This window comes from Scomber japonicus, chromosome 19 (assembly GCF_027409825.1).
Source record: "Scomber japonicus isolate fScoJap1 chromosome 19, fScoJap1.pri, whole genome shotgun sequence".
NCBI lineage: Eukaryota > Metazoa > Chordata > Actinopteri > Scombriformes > Scombridae > Scomber > Scomber japonicus.
The window spans coordinates 27511658-27531232 of NC_070596.1; the positions used below are offsets into that span (position 1 = coordinate 27511658).

Below are 19575 nucleotides of genomic sequence, written 5' to 3' on the forward strand. Positions count from 1 at the left end.
AAGTCGGGCAGCTGTACTCTGTGGCTGAAGCCAGCAAGAATGAGACAGGAGGAGGAGAAGGCATCGAGGTACTGAAGAACGAACCCTACGAGAAGGATGGAGAAAAGGGACAATACACACATAAAATATACCACCTAAAGAGGCAAGTACTTCAAAAATGAGCTCAGCCTTACTACAGCATTTAATCTCTGAAGTTTAATTTTATACTTTATCATTTATCCAACTGTACATCCCAGTAAAGAAACCAGTAAGATGTAATGGTAGAAGTTAGTTATCAGATTCTGCTTATCTGTGTTAAATGTGCTGTCCATCTGTCCTTCCTGTCGTCCTCCCGGGTCAAATTGACCCCGTCTGTTTTGACTGTTCCTTCTTTCTTTTCCTCCTTCCCCCTTTCTTCCTTCCTTCTGTCCTTCCTTCCTTCCCTTCGTTCCTCCCTTCCTCCCTCCCTTCTGTCTCTTTCTTTCCTCCCCATTACCTTCCTTCTTTCCTCTGTCCTTTTTTTCCTTCCTTCCTCCCTTCCTCTTTTCCTTTCTCTCTCCCTCCCTCCTACTTTCCTTCTTTCCTTTCCTCCCTTCCTTCCTTCCGTCATCCCGCCTTTCCTTCCTTCCTTCCCTCCTTTCCTTCCTTCTTTCCTTCTTTCCTTTCTTCTTCCTCCCTTCCTTCCTCCCTTCCTTCCTTCTTTCTCCCTTCTTTCTCTCCTTCTTCCTTCCTTCCTTCCTTCCTTCCTTCCTCCCTCCTTTCTTCCTTCTTTCCTTTCCTCCTACCTTCCTTCTTTCCTTTCCTCCTCCCTTCCTTCCTTCCTTCATCCCGCCTTTCCTTCCTTCCTTCCTTCCCTCCTTTCCTTCCTTCTTTCCTTTCTTCTTCCTTCCTTCCTTCCTCCCTCCTTTTCTTCCTTCCTTTCCCTCCTTCTTCCCACCCTTCCCTCCTTCTTCCTTCCTCCCTTTCCCTCCTCCTTCCTCCCTTCCTTCCTTCTTCCTTCCTCCCTCCTTTCCTTCCTTCTCCCTTCCTTCCTTCCTTGACTGGAGGACAACAGGAGGGTTAAATAGTCATTTTTTATCTATGTCATCGTTCTCAGATCCTGTTTTTATGTAAATTTGTGACACTTGTACATTTTATAAAAGAAGTCATTAATCTCTAAATCTCTAAAGACTCCTTGGTTCACTAAAGGTTGAATGTAAATATATAGATTTAAATAAGAGTGTTAACATGTTGGTAAGGTGGACAAAATAATAGAAACACAAGATAAGATAATCCTGTATTATTCTAATGATGGGGAAAATTACAGCAGCAAAAATAGAGCATCAATAAAAAAAGAATAAAGAATAATATAAGTATAATAAGTAAATAAATTAGTAATAAGAATAATTTGAGATATAAAAATAGTAACAGTATATAAAAGAGGATTGGCAGGATGTGTTAGCTTCTGTCACACATGAGCAGGTGTGTCTTTTAATTAAAATAGATTTAAATAAGAGTGTTAACATGTTCGTAAGGTGGACAAAATAATGGAAACATAAGATAATCCTTTATTATTTACAGAGTAAGGCAGCAAAAAATAGAAAGAAAATTGAATAGAGATTGGCAGGATGTGTTTGCTGAGCTGTTCATACAGAGCTGACTGCTATAAATATCAGCTTCACCTATCTAGCACTCATAAATACTCACTATGTATAGATACCAGCTCCACACAGCCGGCATTAATAGCTTTTATTGTCATTGTCGTCGCCCCCGACAACGGGTAACCCGAGTCAGTTTAAACGCGGCAGCAGAAAGACGAAAGAGGAACCTGATCCTGATCCTGATGAGTTTGTTTTTTGATAATAGGAAACCGTTAGCAGGCTGTCGGACGCTCGCTTGTTGCCACCTGTTTAATGGTGATGGTAGAAGTAATACTGGTGATAATGGTAGATATCTGAAGGGGGGGGGGGCGGCTACACACAGATGCTCAGTGATGCTGATTTAGGGGCCAAACGATTTCAAAACTAATAAAATGGAGGGGAAATGATTTTAATAATAATGAGATAGCGCTCAATAACAAAAGGTTTTATTTTGAAAAGCTTAGACAGGAAGCTGCCGCAGCTCCGTTATTTTGACAGAAGCTGAAACACACGGTGAAATGTTTTAACTGTAAGTAAAAGAGCAGAGTGAAATTCCTTCCTTATTTCCTCTGTCCTTCCTTCCTTTCCGTTCCTTCCTCCCTTCCTTCCTTCCCTCCTCCCTTCCTCCCTCCTTTCCTCCCTTCCTTTCCTTCCCTTCTTCCTTCCTTCCTTATTTCCTCTGGTCCTTCCTTCCTTCCTTTCTTCCCTTCCTTCCTCCCTTCCTTTCTTCCCTTCCTTCCTCCCTCCTTTCCTCCCTTCCTTCCTGCCCTCCTTCCTTCCTCCCTCCTTTCCTTCCTTCTTCCTTCCTTCCTTCCTCCCTTCCTTCCTTCCTCCCTCCCTCCCTCCTTTCCTCCCTTCCTTCCCTTCTTCCTTCCCTCCTTCCTTCCTTCCTTCCTTCCTTCTTCCTTCCTTCCTTCCTCCCTCCCTCCCTTCCTCCCTCCCTCCCTCCTTTCCTTCTTTCTTCCTCCCTTCCTTCCTTAACTCGAGGACAACAGGAGAGTCAATCAGAACCAGATCAATCGCCCTCAGCCTGTCTGTTTTTTATCTACTAACGAGTTTAGAGTTTAGAAAGGACCAAAATAAAAGCCACAACTGTGAGTTTTTACTTGACAGCAAAATACCGGTTAGACTCGAGTGATTCGGTGGGTTTCCTAGCAACAACAAAAAAAAAGAGACAGCAGGCAGCAAATTGTAGGCTTCAACCAAAAAAAGAAAAAAAAGAAGCAGTGCAGTCTGCCTTGTGTTTTACAACCTGTAAGAAGCACTCTGTTAGATTGGGAGTACACACACACACACACACACACACACACACACACACACACACACACACACACACACACACACACACACACAAACACACAAATACATTGACCCTCCTGTTGTCCTCGAGTCAAGGAAGGATGGGAGGGAGGGAGGAAGGATGGATGGAAAGGAGGGAGGAAGAAAGGAAGAAAAGGAAGGAGGAAGGAAGGAGATGGAAGAAAGAAGGAAAGGAGGCAGGAAGGAAGGAGGGAGGAAGGAAGAAAGGAAAGGAGGGAAAGGAAGGAGGCAGGAAGGAAGGAGGAAGGAAAGGAGGGAGGGAGGCAGGAAGGAAGGAGGGAGGGAGGAAGGAAAGGAGGTAGGAAGGAAGGAAGAAAAGGAGGGAGGAAGGAAGGAGATGGAAGAAAGAAGGAAAGGAGGCAGGGAGGAAGGAAGGAAGGAAGGAAAGGAGGGAGGAAGGAAGGAAGGAAGGAAGGAAGGAAAGGAGGGAGGAAGGAAGGAAGGAAGGAAGGAAAGGAGGGAGGAAGGAAAGGACAGAGGAAGGAAGGAAGGAAGGAAAGGACAGAAGGAGGAAGGAAGGAAAGGAGGGAGGGAGGAAGGAAGAAGGAAGGAAAGGAGGGAGGAAGGAAGGAAGGAAGAAGGAAGGAAGGAAAGGAGGGAGGGAAGAAGGAAGGAAGGAAGGAAAGGAGGGAGGGAAGAAGGAAGGAAAGGAGGAAGGAAGAAGGAAAGGAGGGAGGGAGGGAGGGAGGGAGGGAGGAAGGAAAGAAAGTAAGGAAGGACAGTCAAAACAGACGGGGTCAATTTGACCCGGGAGGACGACAGGAGGGTTAAACATCAGTCTGTGATGAGACATTTCAAACTGAATATTAATGCAATGTAACAACAAGGAGGTGAAGCTTGTTCTACTTCCTGTCAGGTGTTCCTATTATTTTGTCCATCTGTATATTGTGTGATTCAACCTTCATATAAAGCTGACAAGACAAAATGACTTTATCTGAAGTTTTAAAGTTTTGAAGTTTATATCTGTCTCTTTCTTTTTTCTCCCTCTTTAGTAAAGTCCCAGGTTATGTGAAGATGATTGCACCAGAGGGAGCGTTAGTTTTTCACGAAAAGGCCTGGAACGCCTACCCATACTGTCGCACTAGTAAGTCTCATCCTCAACAGCTGATTCATTGATGCTTGGTTTCATTTTCAATGTGTGTGTGTGTGTTTGGATATATCGTCAACCAAGATGTCTGTAATTATGGTTTAACTTAACCCTCCTGTTGTCCTCTAGTCAAGGAAGGGAGGGAGGAAGGAAGGAAAGGAGGGAGGAAGGAAGGAAGGAAGGGAGGAAGGACAAAGGAAAGGTGGGAGGAAGAACAAAGGAAAGGAGGGAGGAAGAACAAAGGAAAGGTGGGAGGAAGAACAAAGGAAAGGAGGGAAGAAGGAAGGAAAGGAGGAAGGAAGGAAGGAAAGGAGGGAGGAAGAACAGAGGGAAGGAAGGAAGGAGGGAGGATGGAAGGAAAGGAGGGAGGATGGAAGGAAGGAAGGAAAGGAGGGAGGGAGGAAGGAAGGAAAGGAGGGAGGATAGAAGGAAGGAAGGAAAGGAGGAAGGGAGGAAGAACAAAGGAAAGGAGGGAGGAAGAAGAAAGGAAGGAGGGAGGGAGGAAGGAAGGGAAGAAAGAAAGAGAGAAGGAGGGAGGGAGGAAAGGAAGGAAGGAAGGACGGATGGAGGAAAGAAGGAAGGGAGGCAGGAAGGAAGGTAATGGGGTGGAAAGAAGGAAGGAAAGGAGGGAGGAAGAAGGAAAGAAGGAAGGAAGGACGGAGGAAAGAAGGAAGGAAGGACGGAGGAAAGAAGGAAGGGAGGAAGGAAGGAAAGAAGGAAGGTAATGGGGAGGAAGGAAAGGAAGTAGGAAGAACAAAGGAGGGAGGGAGGAAGGAAGGAAGGAAGGAACAGTCAAAACAGACAGGATCAATTTTTAAAATATGTAAGATATAGAAATCCAAATGCATAAAAGTCCCTCTGCCTGTATTGATCATTTGCAAGTGTATTAATTTTATATATAAATATAATTGCATCATCAGAGCAGCTTGTCAGATTTTCAACACTCCGACATTCACGCTAAAGCTGCAGCTAGCGATGATTCTCAATATCGATTAATCAGCCGTTTCTCGAGGCTTGACACATGAAGCCTATGAAGTGTTTAAAATAGTGAACATGCCATTCATACATTTCTGAAGCCACAGTAATGTCTTCTATTTGCTTCTGTCGCTAATCAATTTAATTATTGCAGCTCTAATTCACGCCCGCTGATTGGTCAGACATGTGGAAGCAGTTTGAGCTCCGCAGCTAGCTATTTCTATCTTAATGTAAATGTAGTGTGTAAAGGAGTGAAGCACTATGAGACACTAATAGAAGACACTGTAAAACATCATTATCCTGATATTTAAACCTAATATAAACACTTTTAACTTATTCTCTGTTGTATAGTTGTAAAAACACTGGATTCATACATTTCAAATTAAATCCAATATATATATTTATCATTTGAGATTAAACCTTTATTAGTCCCATGATGAGGAAATGTACAACTTTACAGCAGCAGAAATAGAAAAAAGCTTCATTAACCTTCCTGGTGTGCTCCCGGGTCAAATTGACCCATCTGTTTTGACTCTTCCTTCCTTCCTTCCTTACTTACTTACTTACTTACTTACTTACTTCCTTCCTTACTTACTTACTTACTTACTTACTTACTTACTTACTTACTTACTTACTTACTTACTTACTTACTTACTTACTTACTTCCTTCCATCTGTGCTTCCTCTCTCCTTCTCTCTTTCTTCCCTTCCTCCATCTCCCTTTCTTCCTTCTTTTGTCCTTCCTCCCCCCTACCTTCTTTCCTTCCTTACTTCTTTCCTCTGTCCTTCCTTCCTTCCTTCTTTCCTCTGTCCTTCTTTCCTCCCTCCCTCCTACCTTCTTTCCTCCCTCCCTTCTTCCTGTCCATTTCTATCTTAATGTAAATGTAGTGTGTAAAGGAGTAAGACACACTATGAGACACTAATAGAAGACACTGTAAAACATCATTATCCTGATATTTAAACCTAATATAAACACTTTTAACTTATTCTCTGTTGTATAGTTGTATAAACACTGGATTCATACATTTCAAGTTAAATCCAATATATATATTTATCATTTGAGATTAAACCTTTATTAGTCCCATGATGAGGAAATGTACAATTTAACAGCAGCAGAAATAGAAAAAGCTTCATTAACCTTCCTGTTGTGCTCCCGGGTCAAATTGACCCATCTGTTTTGACTGTTCCTTCCTTCAATATATAACTTGAACCTGTTTTTAGTTTTTTCACACATGATAAATTTGATACTAATGCTTGTTTTTCTCTCTCTCTCCCTTGTTTTGCTTCTTCTTCTTCTGCAGTTGTGACGGTGAGTTTTTTTTTTTTTTACTGATATTTTTCAGCAGATAATTTAATGCCTCCATCTGTCTTCTGTCGAGTGTTATCACAGCCTCCATTACTGTCCGTATACCGTACTGGAAGATAAGACAGACAGGAAGGAAGGAAGAGAAGACAAGACAGGAAGGAAGAGAAGACAGGAAGGGAAGGTAGAAGGAAGGAAGGACAGGAAGGAAGGAAAAGAAGACAGGAAGGGAAGGTAGAAAGAAGGAAGGAAGGGAAGGTAGAAAGAAGGAAGGAAGGAAGGAGGGGAAGGTGGAAGGAAGGAAGGAGGGGAAGGTGGAAGGAAGGAAGGAAGGAAAAGAAGACAGAAAGGAAGGAAGAGAAGACAGGAAGGGAAGGTAGAAAGAAGGAAGGAAGGAAGAGAAGACAGGGAAGGATGGAAGGAAGGAAGGAAGGAAAAGAAGACAGGAAGAAGGAAGAAAGGAAAAGAAGACAGGAAGGGAGGAAGGACAGAAAGAAGGAAGGAAGGAAGGAAGGAAGGAAAAGAAGACAGGAAGGGAATGAAGGAAGGAAAAGAAGACAGGAAGGGAGGAAGGAAGGAAGAGAAGAAAGGAAGGGAGGAAAAGAAGGCAGAAAGGAAGGAAGGAAGGAAGAGAAGACAGGAAGGGAAGGTAGAAAGGAAGGAAGGATGGAAGGAAAAGAAGACAGGAAGGAAGGAAGGAAGAGAAGACAGGAAGGGAAGGTAGAAAGGAAAGAAGAGAGACAGGAAGGGAAGGTAGAAGGAAGGAAGGATGGAAAGAAAAGAAGACCGGAAGGAAGGATAAGAAGACAGAAAAGAAGGAAGGAAGAGAAGACAGGAAGGGAAGGTAGAAGGAAAGGAAGGAACGAAGAGAAGACAGGAGGGGAAGGTAGAAGGAAGGAAGGAAGGAAGAGAGACAAGAAGGGAAGGTAGAAGGAAGGAAGGATGGAAAGAAAAGAAGACAGGAAGGAAGGATAAGAAGACAGGAAGGAAGGAAAAGAAGACAGAAAGATGAAAGGAAGGAAAAGAAGACAGAAAAGAAGGAAGGAAAAGAAGACAGGCAGGAAAGGTAGAAGGAAGGAAGGACGAAAGGAAGGATGGAAAGAAAGAAAGAAGACAGGAAGGAAGGATAAGAAGAAGGGAAGGTAGAAGGAAGGAAGGAAAGTGGGCCAGATTAGACCCTCAGAGGGCCGGTTGTGGCCCCCAGGCCTCATGTTTGACTCCCCTGTTATATAATGTGTAACCTTAGAGTCAAACTTACTATCAGATTGTAAAAATAACCTCGGAGCTAAGCGGCCGGTGTCGTGTGAGTCTAAACGTCTGATTGGTTAATGGGATTTAGCTGCAGGGGTTTAAGTACACCTCTCAGAAACTCTCCATTCATCATGTTCTCTGCACCCGGCCGCAATCACACCACACACCTGCCGCCATTGAGGAGTGATACTAATTTCTGAGGGTCAGATAGAGTTGAAGCCAAAATGTGGAAGGAAGGAAAGGAAGGAAGGAGGTAGGGAGGGAGGGAGGATGGAAAGGAAGGAAGAAGGAAGGAAGGAAGGGAGGGAGGAAGGAAAGGAAGAAGGACGGAAAGGAAGAAGGAAGGAAAGGAGAGAGGAAGAAGGATGGAAAGGAAGGAGGGAGGAAAAGAAAGAAAGGAGGGAGGAATGAAGGAAGGAAAGGAGGGAGGGAGGAATGAAGGAAAGGAGGTAGGATGGGAGGAAGGAAGGAAAGGAGGAAGGAAGAAAGGAAGGAAAGCAGGGAGGGAGAAATGAAGCAAGGAAAGGAAGAAGGAAAGAAAGGAAGAAGAAGGAAGGAAAGGAGAGAGGAAGAAGGACGGAATGAAGGAAGGAAAGGAGGGAGGATGGAAGGAAAGGAAGGAGGGAGGAATGAAGGAAGGAAAGCAGAGAGGAAGGACAGAAAGGAGGGAGGAAGGAAGGAAAGAAGCAAAGGTTTCTTTTTGGCCGCAATCACACGACGCACCTGCCGCCATTTAAGTTGAGGAGCTGATTTCTGAGGGTCAGATAGAGTTGAAGCCAAAATGAGAGAGGAAGGAAGGAAGGAAGGAAGAAAAGGAGGTAGGATAGAAGGAAGGAAGGGAGGAAGGAAAGGAAGAAGGAAGGAAAGGAGAGAGGAAGAAGGATGGAAAGGAGGGAGGATGGAAGGAAGGAAAGGAAAGGAAGAAGGAAGGAGGGAGGAAAAGAAAGGAAGAAGGAAGGAAAGGAGGGAGGAATGAAGGAAGGAAAGGAGGGAGGAAGGAAGGAAGGAAGGAAAGGAGGGAGGATGGAAGGAAGGAAAGGAGGGAGGGAGGAACGAAGGAAGGAAAGGAGGGAGGGAGGAAGAAGGACGGACAGGAGGAAGGAAGGGTTTCTTTTTGGCCGCAATCACATGACGCACCTGTCGCCATTTAAGTTGAGGAGCTGATTTCTGAGGGTCAGATAGAGTTGATAGAGTTGGAGCCAAAATGTTGTAAATGTTTCTCCTTCAGTTATTTCGTGTAATCGGTGTTTTCTGTTTTTCTGATGGGGGTATTTTTTTTTTTTTTTCAGAATGAGTACATGAAGGACGACTTCATGATTAAGATCGAGACGTGGCACAAACCTGACATGGGAACAATAGAAAATGTAAGTGAGGAGGAGTGTTGGTGTTAAAGGGGCAATCCAGCTATTTAGTATTTCACAGCCATTAACCTAAGTACTAGATTCAATTCTTAAACTAACATTATTACTTTTTCTATGCTTATAAATTACAATAACTATATATATGTTTTAAGGGTTATTTTTAATATCAGATGAAAGTTACCCTCTTGGCTACCTCAGTGTTTACTAATGTGCACTATCCCTATTAAAAAATGGAAGCAGCAGAGACTTTATATCCCATTAATGTATAATAATGCAATTTTCCTCCAGTGGTCACTTGCGGTATTGCAGCTAAAATCCCTCTACAACCCAAAAAAGCATTTTCCCCATAGACCACCATTGTTAAAGAGCTGCTGTAAAACTGAACTGCAAACAAGCTCTCTATATACTATGATTTTTGGTCCATGGAGGTTTTATATTTAAACTATCCTCGAGTCAAGAAAAGGGTGATTTTTAATATCAGATAAAAGTTACCCTCTTGGCTACCTCAGTGTTTACTAATGTGCACTATCCCTATTAAAAAATCAGTATATTACTAATTAAATAAAGACAGAAATGGAAGCAGCAGAGACTTTATATCCCATTAATGTATAATAATACAATTTTCCCCCAGTGGTCACTTACGGTATTGCAGCTAAAAATCCCTCCACAACCCAAAAAGCATTTTCCCCCATAGACCACCATTGTAAAAGAGCTGCTGTAAAACTGTTAACAGGACTCCTTGAACTTCAAACAAGCTCAATTATGACTTTGTTTTATGATTTTATTTATCCATGGAGGTTTTATATGTGTAAAACTATCCTCGAGTCAAGAAAAGCGAAGGCTTCCTTCAGAGCCATAAATGATATCATAGAAGTGTTTTACCCTACTACAGCCTTTTATGTGTAAGGAGATGGACACCTGTTATTCTCTACCTTGGTTAAGACTTTCCTTCTTTGTGATATTTGGACCAGTGGTGTCTACTGTAAGTTTACATAAAGATTACATGGCAGCTCACTGCAGGACGCTTTTCGATGTGATCCCGGCATTACTTTTGGGTAAAAAATGTTGCAAATGTTATTTAAAATCACACAAAATCAACAAAAATACTAAATATAAATTTTAACAAACCTGATGCTGCTTTTAAAACTATTTTTTTAGCATATTTTTTGAATTGATCCATATGTGTAGAGTGAAGGTGTTTTTATTCTGTGCAGTTAAAATGGCCTGTTAATGTTTATAAAGGCAATAAAGTTTAAAGAATGATAGAAGTTATAGTTATAGAGCTCCTCATGGTGAGTAAACTTCATGTGTAAAATCCAAAGCGAAACTATAACTCCTATCTTACCTTCATTCTTTAAAGAGTGCAGCTTGTCTTTTTCTCTTTGCATGTGCAGCAGCCTGCGTTGGCCCAACACGCACATGCAAAGACAACCCGAGCTACACCTGTGTGTGTGTGTGTGTGTGTGTGTGTGTGTGTGTGTGTGCTTTTCCATTTAAATCAGATTAGATTCACTCTCAGCAGCACAGATTTGAATAAGGCTTCCTGGAAGAAACACAATGTCCCTCTGGCTGCCTTAATGATCTCCTACATCATGGGGTTAATTACTCGTGTCTTCTCCGTGCCAGGTTCATGATCTGGATGAGCAGACGTGGAGGACTGTGGAGGTGGTTCCCATAGATATCGCAAGCAAAGAAGAAGTGGCGTCCGCGGTGAGTCTTTTATATTTTAAACCCAGCTGAACTAAGAAGAGAGCAGAGTGAGTAAAGTGGATGAGGAGTTGTTGCCCCACAGCCTGATAAAACAAATGTTTGTAAGTGACGCCTCCTAATCTAGGAACGGTGCGGTCACACAAGTTGACAGGAGGTTACCGTAGCAACGGGATAGCCATCACGCTTAATTTATCTGGTGATCATCCTCCATAAAGCCTCACCGAACACAGTGAAATGCTTTGACTACACTAACAGGCTTTAAGGAGGCCAAGAAGTTCACGAGTAGATGAGGGTTGAGGAAATGGAAAGGTTGAGGAAATGTTGTAGAGGGCGGATCCTTTAAAAAGTTAAATTAGATTTTCAGAATCTGTAAGGTCATAAATGTGTTTTTAATTCTGGTAGGTCTTAAATTTTGAGGTGATGCCTGGTTGCAGGAGAAATATAGCAATATAGCCGAGTCTATGAATGTGAGAACCTTCTCTTTTTAGAGTGTTTGTCAAAGGAAATGAGACATAGCTGATTGCATTTGCCATTAATTTAATAACTTTGTGATTAAGTTATGTAGTAGACGGCAGCATCCAGAATATATAAAAAGATGAATTTGGACCAAATAACTAAATCTATAACAGCAGTCTCAAAATCTGCACAATTTTGAGGTGATGCCTGGTTGCAGGAGAAATATAGCAATATAGAAATATAGCCGAGAATGTGAGAACTTCCTCTTTTTTTAAAGTGTAAAACTGAAATTTCCAAATTAAAAGCTTTATTTTGTAACACAGCATAACACTGGGACATAGCTGATTGCATTTGCCTTTAATTTCATAACTTTGTGATTTAAGGAAAGAATATAAAAAAGCTGAATATGGACCAAATAACTAAAACTATAACAGCAGAAACATCTGCATAAAGTAGCTCCCAATGCAGGTATGATGTCATAGGATATCATAGCAAATTATACCTGCATTGGGAGCTAAGCAAGGAGTTCATGCCTAATGAGGAATATTTAATGTTACATTAGATTTTCAGATTTTTTAAGGTCATAAATGTGTTTTTAATTCTGGTAGGTCTTAAATCTGTGAGGTGATGCCTGGTTGCAGGAGAAATATAGAAATATAGCCGACTCTATGAATGAAAGTTATTAAAACTGAAATTTCCAAATTAAAACGCTTTATTTTTTAACACAGCATAACACCGGGACATAGCTGATTGCATTTGCCATTAATTTAATAACTTTGTGATTAAGTTATGTAATAAACAGGCACATCCAGAATTTAAAAAAGCTGAATTTGGACCAAATAACTAAATCTATAACAGCAGAAACATCTGCATAAAGTAGCTCCCAATGCAGGTATGATGTCATAGGATATCATAGGAAATTATACCTGCATTGGGAGCTAAGCAAGGAGTTCATGCCTAATGAGGAATATTTAAAAAGGTTGAGGAAATGTTGTAGAGGGGGATCCTTTAAAAAGTTATATTAGATTTTCAGAATTTGTAAGGTCATAAATGTGTTTTTAATTCTGGTAGGTCTTAAATTTTGAGGTGATGCCTGGTTGCAGGAGAAATATAAAAATGTAGCCAACTCTCTTTTTAGAGCGTTTATCAAGTTTAACAAGTTATTAAAACTGAAATTTCCAAATTAAAACGCTTTATTTTGTAACACAGCATAACACCGGGACATAGCTGATTGCATTTGCCATTAATTTAATAACTTTGTGATTAAGGAAAGAATATAAAAAAGCTGAATTTGGACCAAATAACTAAATCTGTAACAGCTCCCAATGCAGGTATGATTTCATAGGAACCCATACCTGCATTGGGAGTTACAGTGTGCAGACTTTTATCTGCTATTGTTTTGTGATTTTTTACATATATTGTTACATGGAGACACACTTTTAATTTATTTATATTAATGTCAAATAGATTTTAAGCCTAAATGTGCATTCATTTAGCTGCAGAAGGGTTTCACATTTCTTTTCCGTTGATGAGAGTCTCTCCTCTGTTGGGTTTTTTTAACTTTTATTTCAGATCTTTTTTCTTGTGGAAATGTTTTATTCTAACCGCCTCTACATCAAAAGTCTGTTTCCAGTGATCTTTATTAGTCACAGGATCACAGAGGACATAAATCATAGTGCTATAAAACATTCATATAATCGACTCCAGCTTTTAAACAAATGTGGTGGGAAACCGTTCATTGTTATAGACCCCAAAAAGTTTATTGCAGCTTCCTGGTAGTCTAGCATTCACAGGACAAGCTCAGATTTTTTTTTCCTCTTCTTATTTTTCTATTTTAACACAACACTCAGATCTGCTGATGCTTTTTGGCCGTGTAGTGATCCTTACCCAGCTAATGCAAAACACACAAGGAACTGAAATCAACCCAGTGTTTCTAAGGAGGAAGGAAAGGAGGGAGGAAGATGGAAGTAAAGGAGAGGGGATGGAGGGAGGATGGAAGGAAGGAAAGGAAGAAGGAAGGAAAGGAGGGAGGATGGAAGGAAGGAAAGGAGGGAGGATGGAAGGAAGGAAAGGAAGAAGGAAGGAAAGGAGGGAGGGAGGATGGAAGGAAGGAAAGGAAGAAGGAAGGAAAGGAGGGAGGATGGAAGGAAGGAAAGGAAGGAGGGAGGATGGAAGGAGGATGGAAGGAAAGGAGGGAGGAAGGAACAAAGGAAGGGAGGAAGGAACGAAGGAGGAGGAAGGAACAAAGGGAGGGAGGGTGGGAGGAACAAAGGAGGAGGAAGGAAGGAGAGGAAGAAGGAAGGGAGGGAGGGAGGGATGAAGGAAGAAAGGAAAGGATGGAGGATGGAAGGAAGGAAAGGAAGAAGGAAGGAAAGGAGGGAGGGAGGATGAAAGGAAGAAAGAAGGAAAGGAGGGAGGATGGAAGGAAGGAAAGGAAGAAGGAACGAAGGGATGAAGGAACAAAGGAAGGGAGGAAGGAACAAAGGAGGAGGAAGGAAGGGAGGGAAGGAGGGAGGGAGGATGGAGGAAGGATGGAAGGAAAGGAAGGAACAAAGGAAGGGAGGAAGGAACAAAGGAAGGAAAGAAAGAAAGGAGGGGGGGTGAAGGGAGGGAGGAAAGAGGGAGGGAGGAAGGAAAGAAAGAAAGAAGGAGGAAGGGAGGAGGGAACAAAGGAAGGAAGGATGTGTGACAGTTAAATAGCAGCTGGCTCCGTTATTCACTGTCAGCTTTAAGAGATGAATGATCTATTAAATGATCTTATTACATGACATGATTATAATCTGAGTCTTTGCTCTTCTGACTTTTTCAAAATGAACTCTGAGATGAACGGTAATGTAGAAAAGAGCTTGATGATTGATTTAGGAGGGAGGGAGGAAGGAAAGGAGGGAGGAATGAAGGAAGGAAAGGAGGAAAGAAGAAGGAAGGAAGGGGAGGAGGGAGGGAGGGAGGGAGGAAGGAAGGAAAGGAGGGAGGGAGGATGGAAGGAAGGAAAGGAGGGAAGAAGAAGGAAGGAAGGAAAGGAGGGAGGGAGGGAAGATGGAAGGAGGGAGGGAGGATGGAAGGAAAGGAGGAGGAAGGGATGAAGGAACAAAGGAAGGGAGGAAAGAAGGAGGGAGGGAGGATGGAATGAAGGAGGAAGGAAGGAAGGAAAGAAAGAAGGAGGAAGGAACAAAGGAAGGGAGGAAGGGAGGGAGGACAGAAGGAGGGAGGAAGAAAAGGAGGGAGGATGGGAGGGAAGGAGGAAGGAAGGAAAGAAAGAAGAAGGAAGGAAAGAAGGAAGGGAGGAATGAAGGAAGAAACAGTCAAAACAGACGGGGTCAATTTGACCCGGTAGGACGACAGGAAGCTTAAAGCCTCTTATTAGCTCCACCGCGGGTCGTTTTCAGTGAGCAACACTTCAACCGTCATGTCGCCTGTGATTTAAAAGTCTAAAAGGAGGCATTAAGCCATTTCCCTCCAGGTGGGTCACAGTTGTCCCCGAGCCACAGCGTCTCCTCCACCCGCTGCCTCCTCCACCCGCTGCCTCTACTATAATGACTTAAGTGGATCAGTGTTGAGGCCAAGGCTTAATCTGACTGTCCATCTGCTCCAGGTATCCGCCTCTCTTTCTCTCAACAGATCTGATGGATTAAAACAGCACAGCGAGCCCTTAAGCTCAGGGGGGGTCGAGGGGTCAGGATTGTGGGGAGGGGCTGCAGTAAAAATACAATCTTAGGTGTTGGTGATTCTTTTTCGGAGGAGATCCTTCCTGGAGAGGATTCTTTGAACACAAGCTGCAAAGGTTGAAGTGTGACTAAACAGACTCGTCACTGCTGACTCACACATACTGAAGCTAAGCTTGTTCTCTTCTTTAAGACACACATGGAGGCTGCTCCGTGTTTATATTGACAGGAAAGAGGGAGGGAGGGAGGAAGGAAGGAAGGAAGGAAGGAAGGAAGGAAGGAAGGAACGAAGGAAGGAAGGAAATGAGGCAGGATGGAAAGAAGGAAAGGAGGGAGGAATAAAGGAAGGACAGGAGGGAGGATGGAAAGGAGGGAGGAATAAAGGAAGGACAGGAGGGAGGATGGAAAGGAGGGAGGAATGAAGGAAGGAAAGGAGGGAGGATGGAAGGAAGGAAAGGAGGGAGGAAAGAGGGATGGAAGGAAGGAAGGAACAAAGGAAGGGAAGGAAAGGAGGAACAAAGGAAGGGAGGAAGGAAATGAGGGAGGAAGAAAGAGTCAAAACAGACGAGGTCAATTTTACCCGGGAGGACGACACGAAGGTTAAAGCTGCTTATTAGGTCCCCTGGGGGGAAGAAGGAAGGAATGGAGGGAGGAAAGGAGGGAGGAAAGGAGGAGGAAGGAACAAAGGAAGGAAAGGAAGGAACGAATGAAGGGAGGAAAGGAAGGAACGAAGGAAGGGAGGAAGGAAGGAAGGAGGGAGGAAGGAAGGAAGGAAGGTGTTGGTGATTCTTTGGGAGGAGATCCTTCCTGGAGAGGATTCTTTGAACACAAGCTGCAAAGGTTGAAGTGTGACTAAACAGACTCGTCACTGCTGACTCACACATACTGAAGCTAAGCTTGTTCTCTTCTTTAAGATACACATGGAGGCTGCTCCGTGTTTATATTGACAGGAAAGAGGGAGGGAGGAAGGAAGGAAGGAGGAGAGGAAAGGAAAGGAAAGGAAAGGAAAGGAAAGGAAAGGAAAGGAAAGGGGAGGGAGGGAAGGAAATGAGGGAGGAAGGAAGGAAAGAAAGGAGGGAGGAAAGAGGAAGGAAAGAGGAAGGAAAGAGGGAGGGAAGGAAGGGAAGGAAAGGAGGAACAAAGGAAGGGAGGAAGGAAATGAGGGAGGAAGAAAGAGTCAAAAGAGACGGGGTCAGTTTTACCCGGGAGGACGACACGAAGGTTAAAGCTGCTTATTAGGTCCCCTGGGGGGAAGAAGGAATGGAGGGAGGAAAAAGGAAGGAGAGGAGGGAGGAATGAAGGAAGGAAAGGAGGGAGGATGGAAGGAAGGAAAGGAAGGAACGAAGGAAGTGAGGAAAGAAGGAGGGAGGAAGGAAGAGGAGGGAGGAATGGGAGGGAGGATGGATGGAAGGAGGAAGGGAGAAAGGAACAAAGGGAGGAAAGAATGAAGGAGGAAGGAAAGGAATGAATGAAGGAGGGAGGAAGAAAGGAAGGTGTTGGTGATTCTTTGGGATATCCTTCCTGGAGAGGATTCTTTGAACACATGCTGAAAGGGTTAGGGTTAGGTCTGACTGAACAGTATGTGTGAGTCAGCAGTGACGAGTCTAAGCTTGTTCTCTTTAAGACACACATGGAGCCAACGGACTGGGAGGCTGCTCCGTGTTTATAACATTTAGATTACTTTTCATGCTTTAAAACAACAATATCAAAGACTTTCATTTAAATAAACATCTGTAAGTCTCTCTCTGCTATCCGATCACAACTGGATAGCTCTAATTATGAGTCTAAACAAACCTCCAAGACGCATTGTGATCCGATCACTCACTCAAACCACTTCCTGAGGTGGTCTGGGATGTATCTGACCTAGTGCTGGGCGGTATGACCAAAAATGTTTATCTGGTATTTTTCAAAATAAAAGCGGTTTCACGGTATATGACGGTATTTTTTTTTCATGTATAATCAGTTGTTCACAACATCTTCTACTGGTTGAGAGAGGAACTACTACTCTACTGCAGTAGATTGATTCAGGATGGACTATTTTACTGTCATGATGAGTGAATATAGTAATATCAGAGCTGGAAGGATGGAAGGGAGGAAGGAAGGAAGGAAGGAAAGGAGGAATGATGAGTGAATATTAGTAATATTAGAGCTGCCAATATTCACATTTCTCCCGTATTTTAGACTCAGCTCCCGTTTTGTCTTTTCTCCCGGGAATCTTCCCGTAATTTACAGCCCCAAATTTGTTTGTTAATAATAATAATAAGCACACAATAACAAAGGTTTTATTTTGAAAAGCTTAGACAGGAAGCCGCTGCAGCTCTGTTAGTTTGACAGAAGCTGAAACACACAAGAAATGTTTTAACTGTAAATAAAAGTGCAGAGTTTCCAGCCTGCGTCAGACAATGCACTTTATTTTGAAAAGCTTAGGCAGGAAGTGGCTGCAGCTCTGTTAGTTTGACAGAAGCTGAAACACACAAGAAATGTTTTAACTGTAAATAAAAGTGCAGAGTTTCCAGCCTGCGTCAGACGATGCTGAGTTTACAACCTAAATTCTGCACCAAATTTGGAAGACAGGTCAAAAACCAAAAACCCTCTCACTCCCTAACCTCTGTGTGACCTGAACACCCCCCCCCCAGCACTCCCAGTCACCCAATTAACATAAACTGGGACAAAATACTAAGAACACTTTTCAATATATTACACCACCACCACACACTGTGATGCACATAAAGTAAAATGATCACCAAAAACTGGGAGTAGTGTGTACGCTTCATTAAAGTAGACTTTATGGTGGAGCCGTTGTATTGGATTGCATGAGATGTTCCTATTAAAGTGTTCGGTGAGGGCATGTCTCGACTTTAATCTCAGGAATTTGCTTCAGAGCACATTTTCTGGCGTCAACAAACAGAAACAAATAAAACATCCAGGCTTCACCATCGTGACGCATCGCAGTGTGCAGAAGCATTGAGAGCAGCAGCTGTGTTGGACAGGTGGGGCTCAGTTACACCCTGTTTCCTGAGAGATCTTTAACATTCACATGCTGAGTTTCTTTTTCTTCCTCCTGAGGGGGGAAGAAGGGAAGGAAGGAGGGAAGGAAGGAAAGGAGGGAGGAAGAAGGAAGGAAGGAAGGAAAGGAAAGGAAAGGAGGGAGGAAGGAAGGGAGGAAGAAGGATGGAGGAAGGAAGGGAGGGAGCTGTAAGAAAAGGAGGGATGAAGGGAGGGAGGAAGGAAGGAAGAAGGAAGGATGGAAGGGAGGGAGATGGAACAAAAGGAGGGAGGGAGGGAAGGACGGAAAGGAAGGAGGGAGGAAGAAGGATGGAAAGGAAGGAGGAAGGAAGGAAGGATGGAAAGGAAGGACGGAAAGGAGGGAGAGAAGAAGGAAGGGAGGATGAAGGAGGGACAGGAGGAAAGATGGAAGGGAGGAAGAAGGAGGGAAGGAAGGGAGGATGAAGGAGGGACAGGAGGAAAGATGGAAGGGAGGAAGAAGGATGGAAAGGAGGGAGGGAGGGAGGAAGGAAAGGAGGGAAGGAAGGACGGAAAGAAAGGAGGGAGGAAGAAGGATGGAAAGGAGGGAAGGAAGGACGGAAAGGAGGGAGGGAAGAAGGAAGGGAGGATGAAGGAGGGACAGGAGGAAAGATGGAAGGGAGGAAGAAGGAGGGAAGGAAGGGAGGATGAAGGAGGGACAGGAGGAAAGATGGAAGGGAGGAAGAAGGATGGAAAGGAGGGAGGGAGGGAGGAAGGAAGAAGGAAGGATGGAAGGGAGGGAGAGGGATGGAGGATGAAGGGAGGGATGGAGGAAGGAGGGAAGGAAAGATAGAAAGGAAGGAGGGAGGAAGAAGGATGGAAAGGAAGGAAGGAAAGGAGGGAGGAAGAAGGATGGAAAGGAGGGAGGAAGAAGGATGGAAAGGAGGGAGGGAGGAAGGAAGGAAGGAAGGAAGGAAGGAAGGAGGAAGAAGGATGGAAAGGAGGGAGGAAAGGAAAGAAGGAAGGGAGGAAGGAAGGAACAGTCAAAACAGACGGGGTCAATTTGACCCGGGAGGACGGCAGATATCTGGGTTTCTCCATCAATCAATCAGTTGATTGACAAGCTGATAATAAGACAAGAACAAGTGAAGAAAGAAAAGGATGAAATTAAATAGTTTCTTTTTTCTTTTTTCTTTCTTGCTCTGTTGCAGGACTACAAGCCAGAAGAAGATCCTTCTCTTTACCACTCCGCCAAGACGGGCAGAGGACCCCTGGGACCTGAATGGAAGGTACTTGACACAGTAACAGGAAGTAAAGATGAACAGCTGTGATTAATGAACACCTCTTTGACCTCCTTTTGTTATCTTTTTTTTTTTTTTTTTTTTTTTGTCTCTTCCTTTTGCAGGACGAGCTGAAGACAGATTGTCCTTACATGTGTGCATACAAACTGGTCACCGTCAAGTTCAGATGGTGGGGTCTGCAGACCAAAGTGGAAAGCTTCATCCAGAGGGTAAATTCATTAATCTGAAGTTACAGTTACAGTAAGATACATTAACCCTCCAGTTGTCCTCTAGTCAAGGAAGGAAGGAAAGGAGAAAGGAAGAAAGGAGGGATGAAGGAAGGTAGGAAGGAAAGGAAAGAAGGAAGGAAAGGAAGGAGGGAGGGAGGGAAGAAAGAAGGTAGGAGGGAGGAAATAAAGGAGGTAGGGAGGAAAGGAGGAAAGAAGGAAAGGAAGAAGGAAGGGGGGAGGTAGGGGGGAGGAAAGAAAGAGAGAAGGAGGGAGGGAGGAAAGGAAGGTAGGAGGGAGGAAGGAAGGAAGAAAGGAAAGGAAGAAGGGAGGGAGTAAAGGAAGGACAGAGGAAAGAAGGAAGGGAGGAAGGTAGGGGGAG

The 19575-nt window shown here is 43.5% G+C and overlaps 1 protein-coding gene across 1 annotated transcript in view; it reads left to right on the forward strand.

The window, feature by feature from the left end:
* The window catches only part of LOC128379890 (phosphatidylinositol transfer protein beta isoform-like), a 29940-nt gene that overhangs the window by 1693 nt on the left and 8672 nt on the right, over nucleotides 1-19575 (forward strand). Inside the window, exons 2-8 of the mRNA XM_053339529.1 lie at nucleotides 4-142; nucleotides 3911-4002; nucleotides 6281-6288; nucleotides 8823-8897; nucleotides 10521-10604; nucleotides 18898-18975; nucleotides 19092-19196. Of these exons, the coding sequence (XP_053195504.1) occupies nucleotides 4-142; nucleotides 3911-4002; nucleotides 6281-6288; nucleotides 8823-8897; nucleotides 10521-10604; nucleotides 18898-18975; nucleotides 19092-19196 (581 nt within the window). The remainder of the gene's footprint in view (nucleotides 1-3; nucleotides 143-3910; nucleotides 4003-6280; nucleotides 6289-8822; nucleotides 8898-10520; nucleotides 10605-18897; nucleotides 18976-19091; nucleotides 19197-19575) is intronic.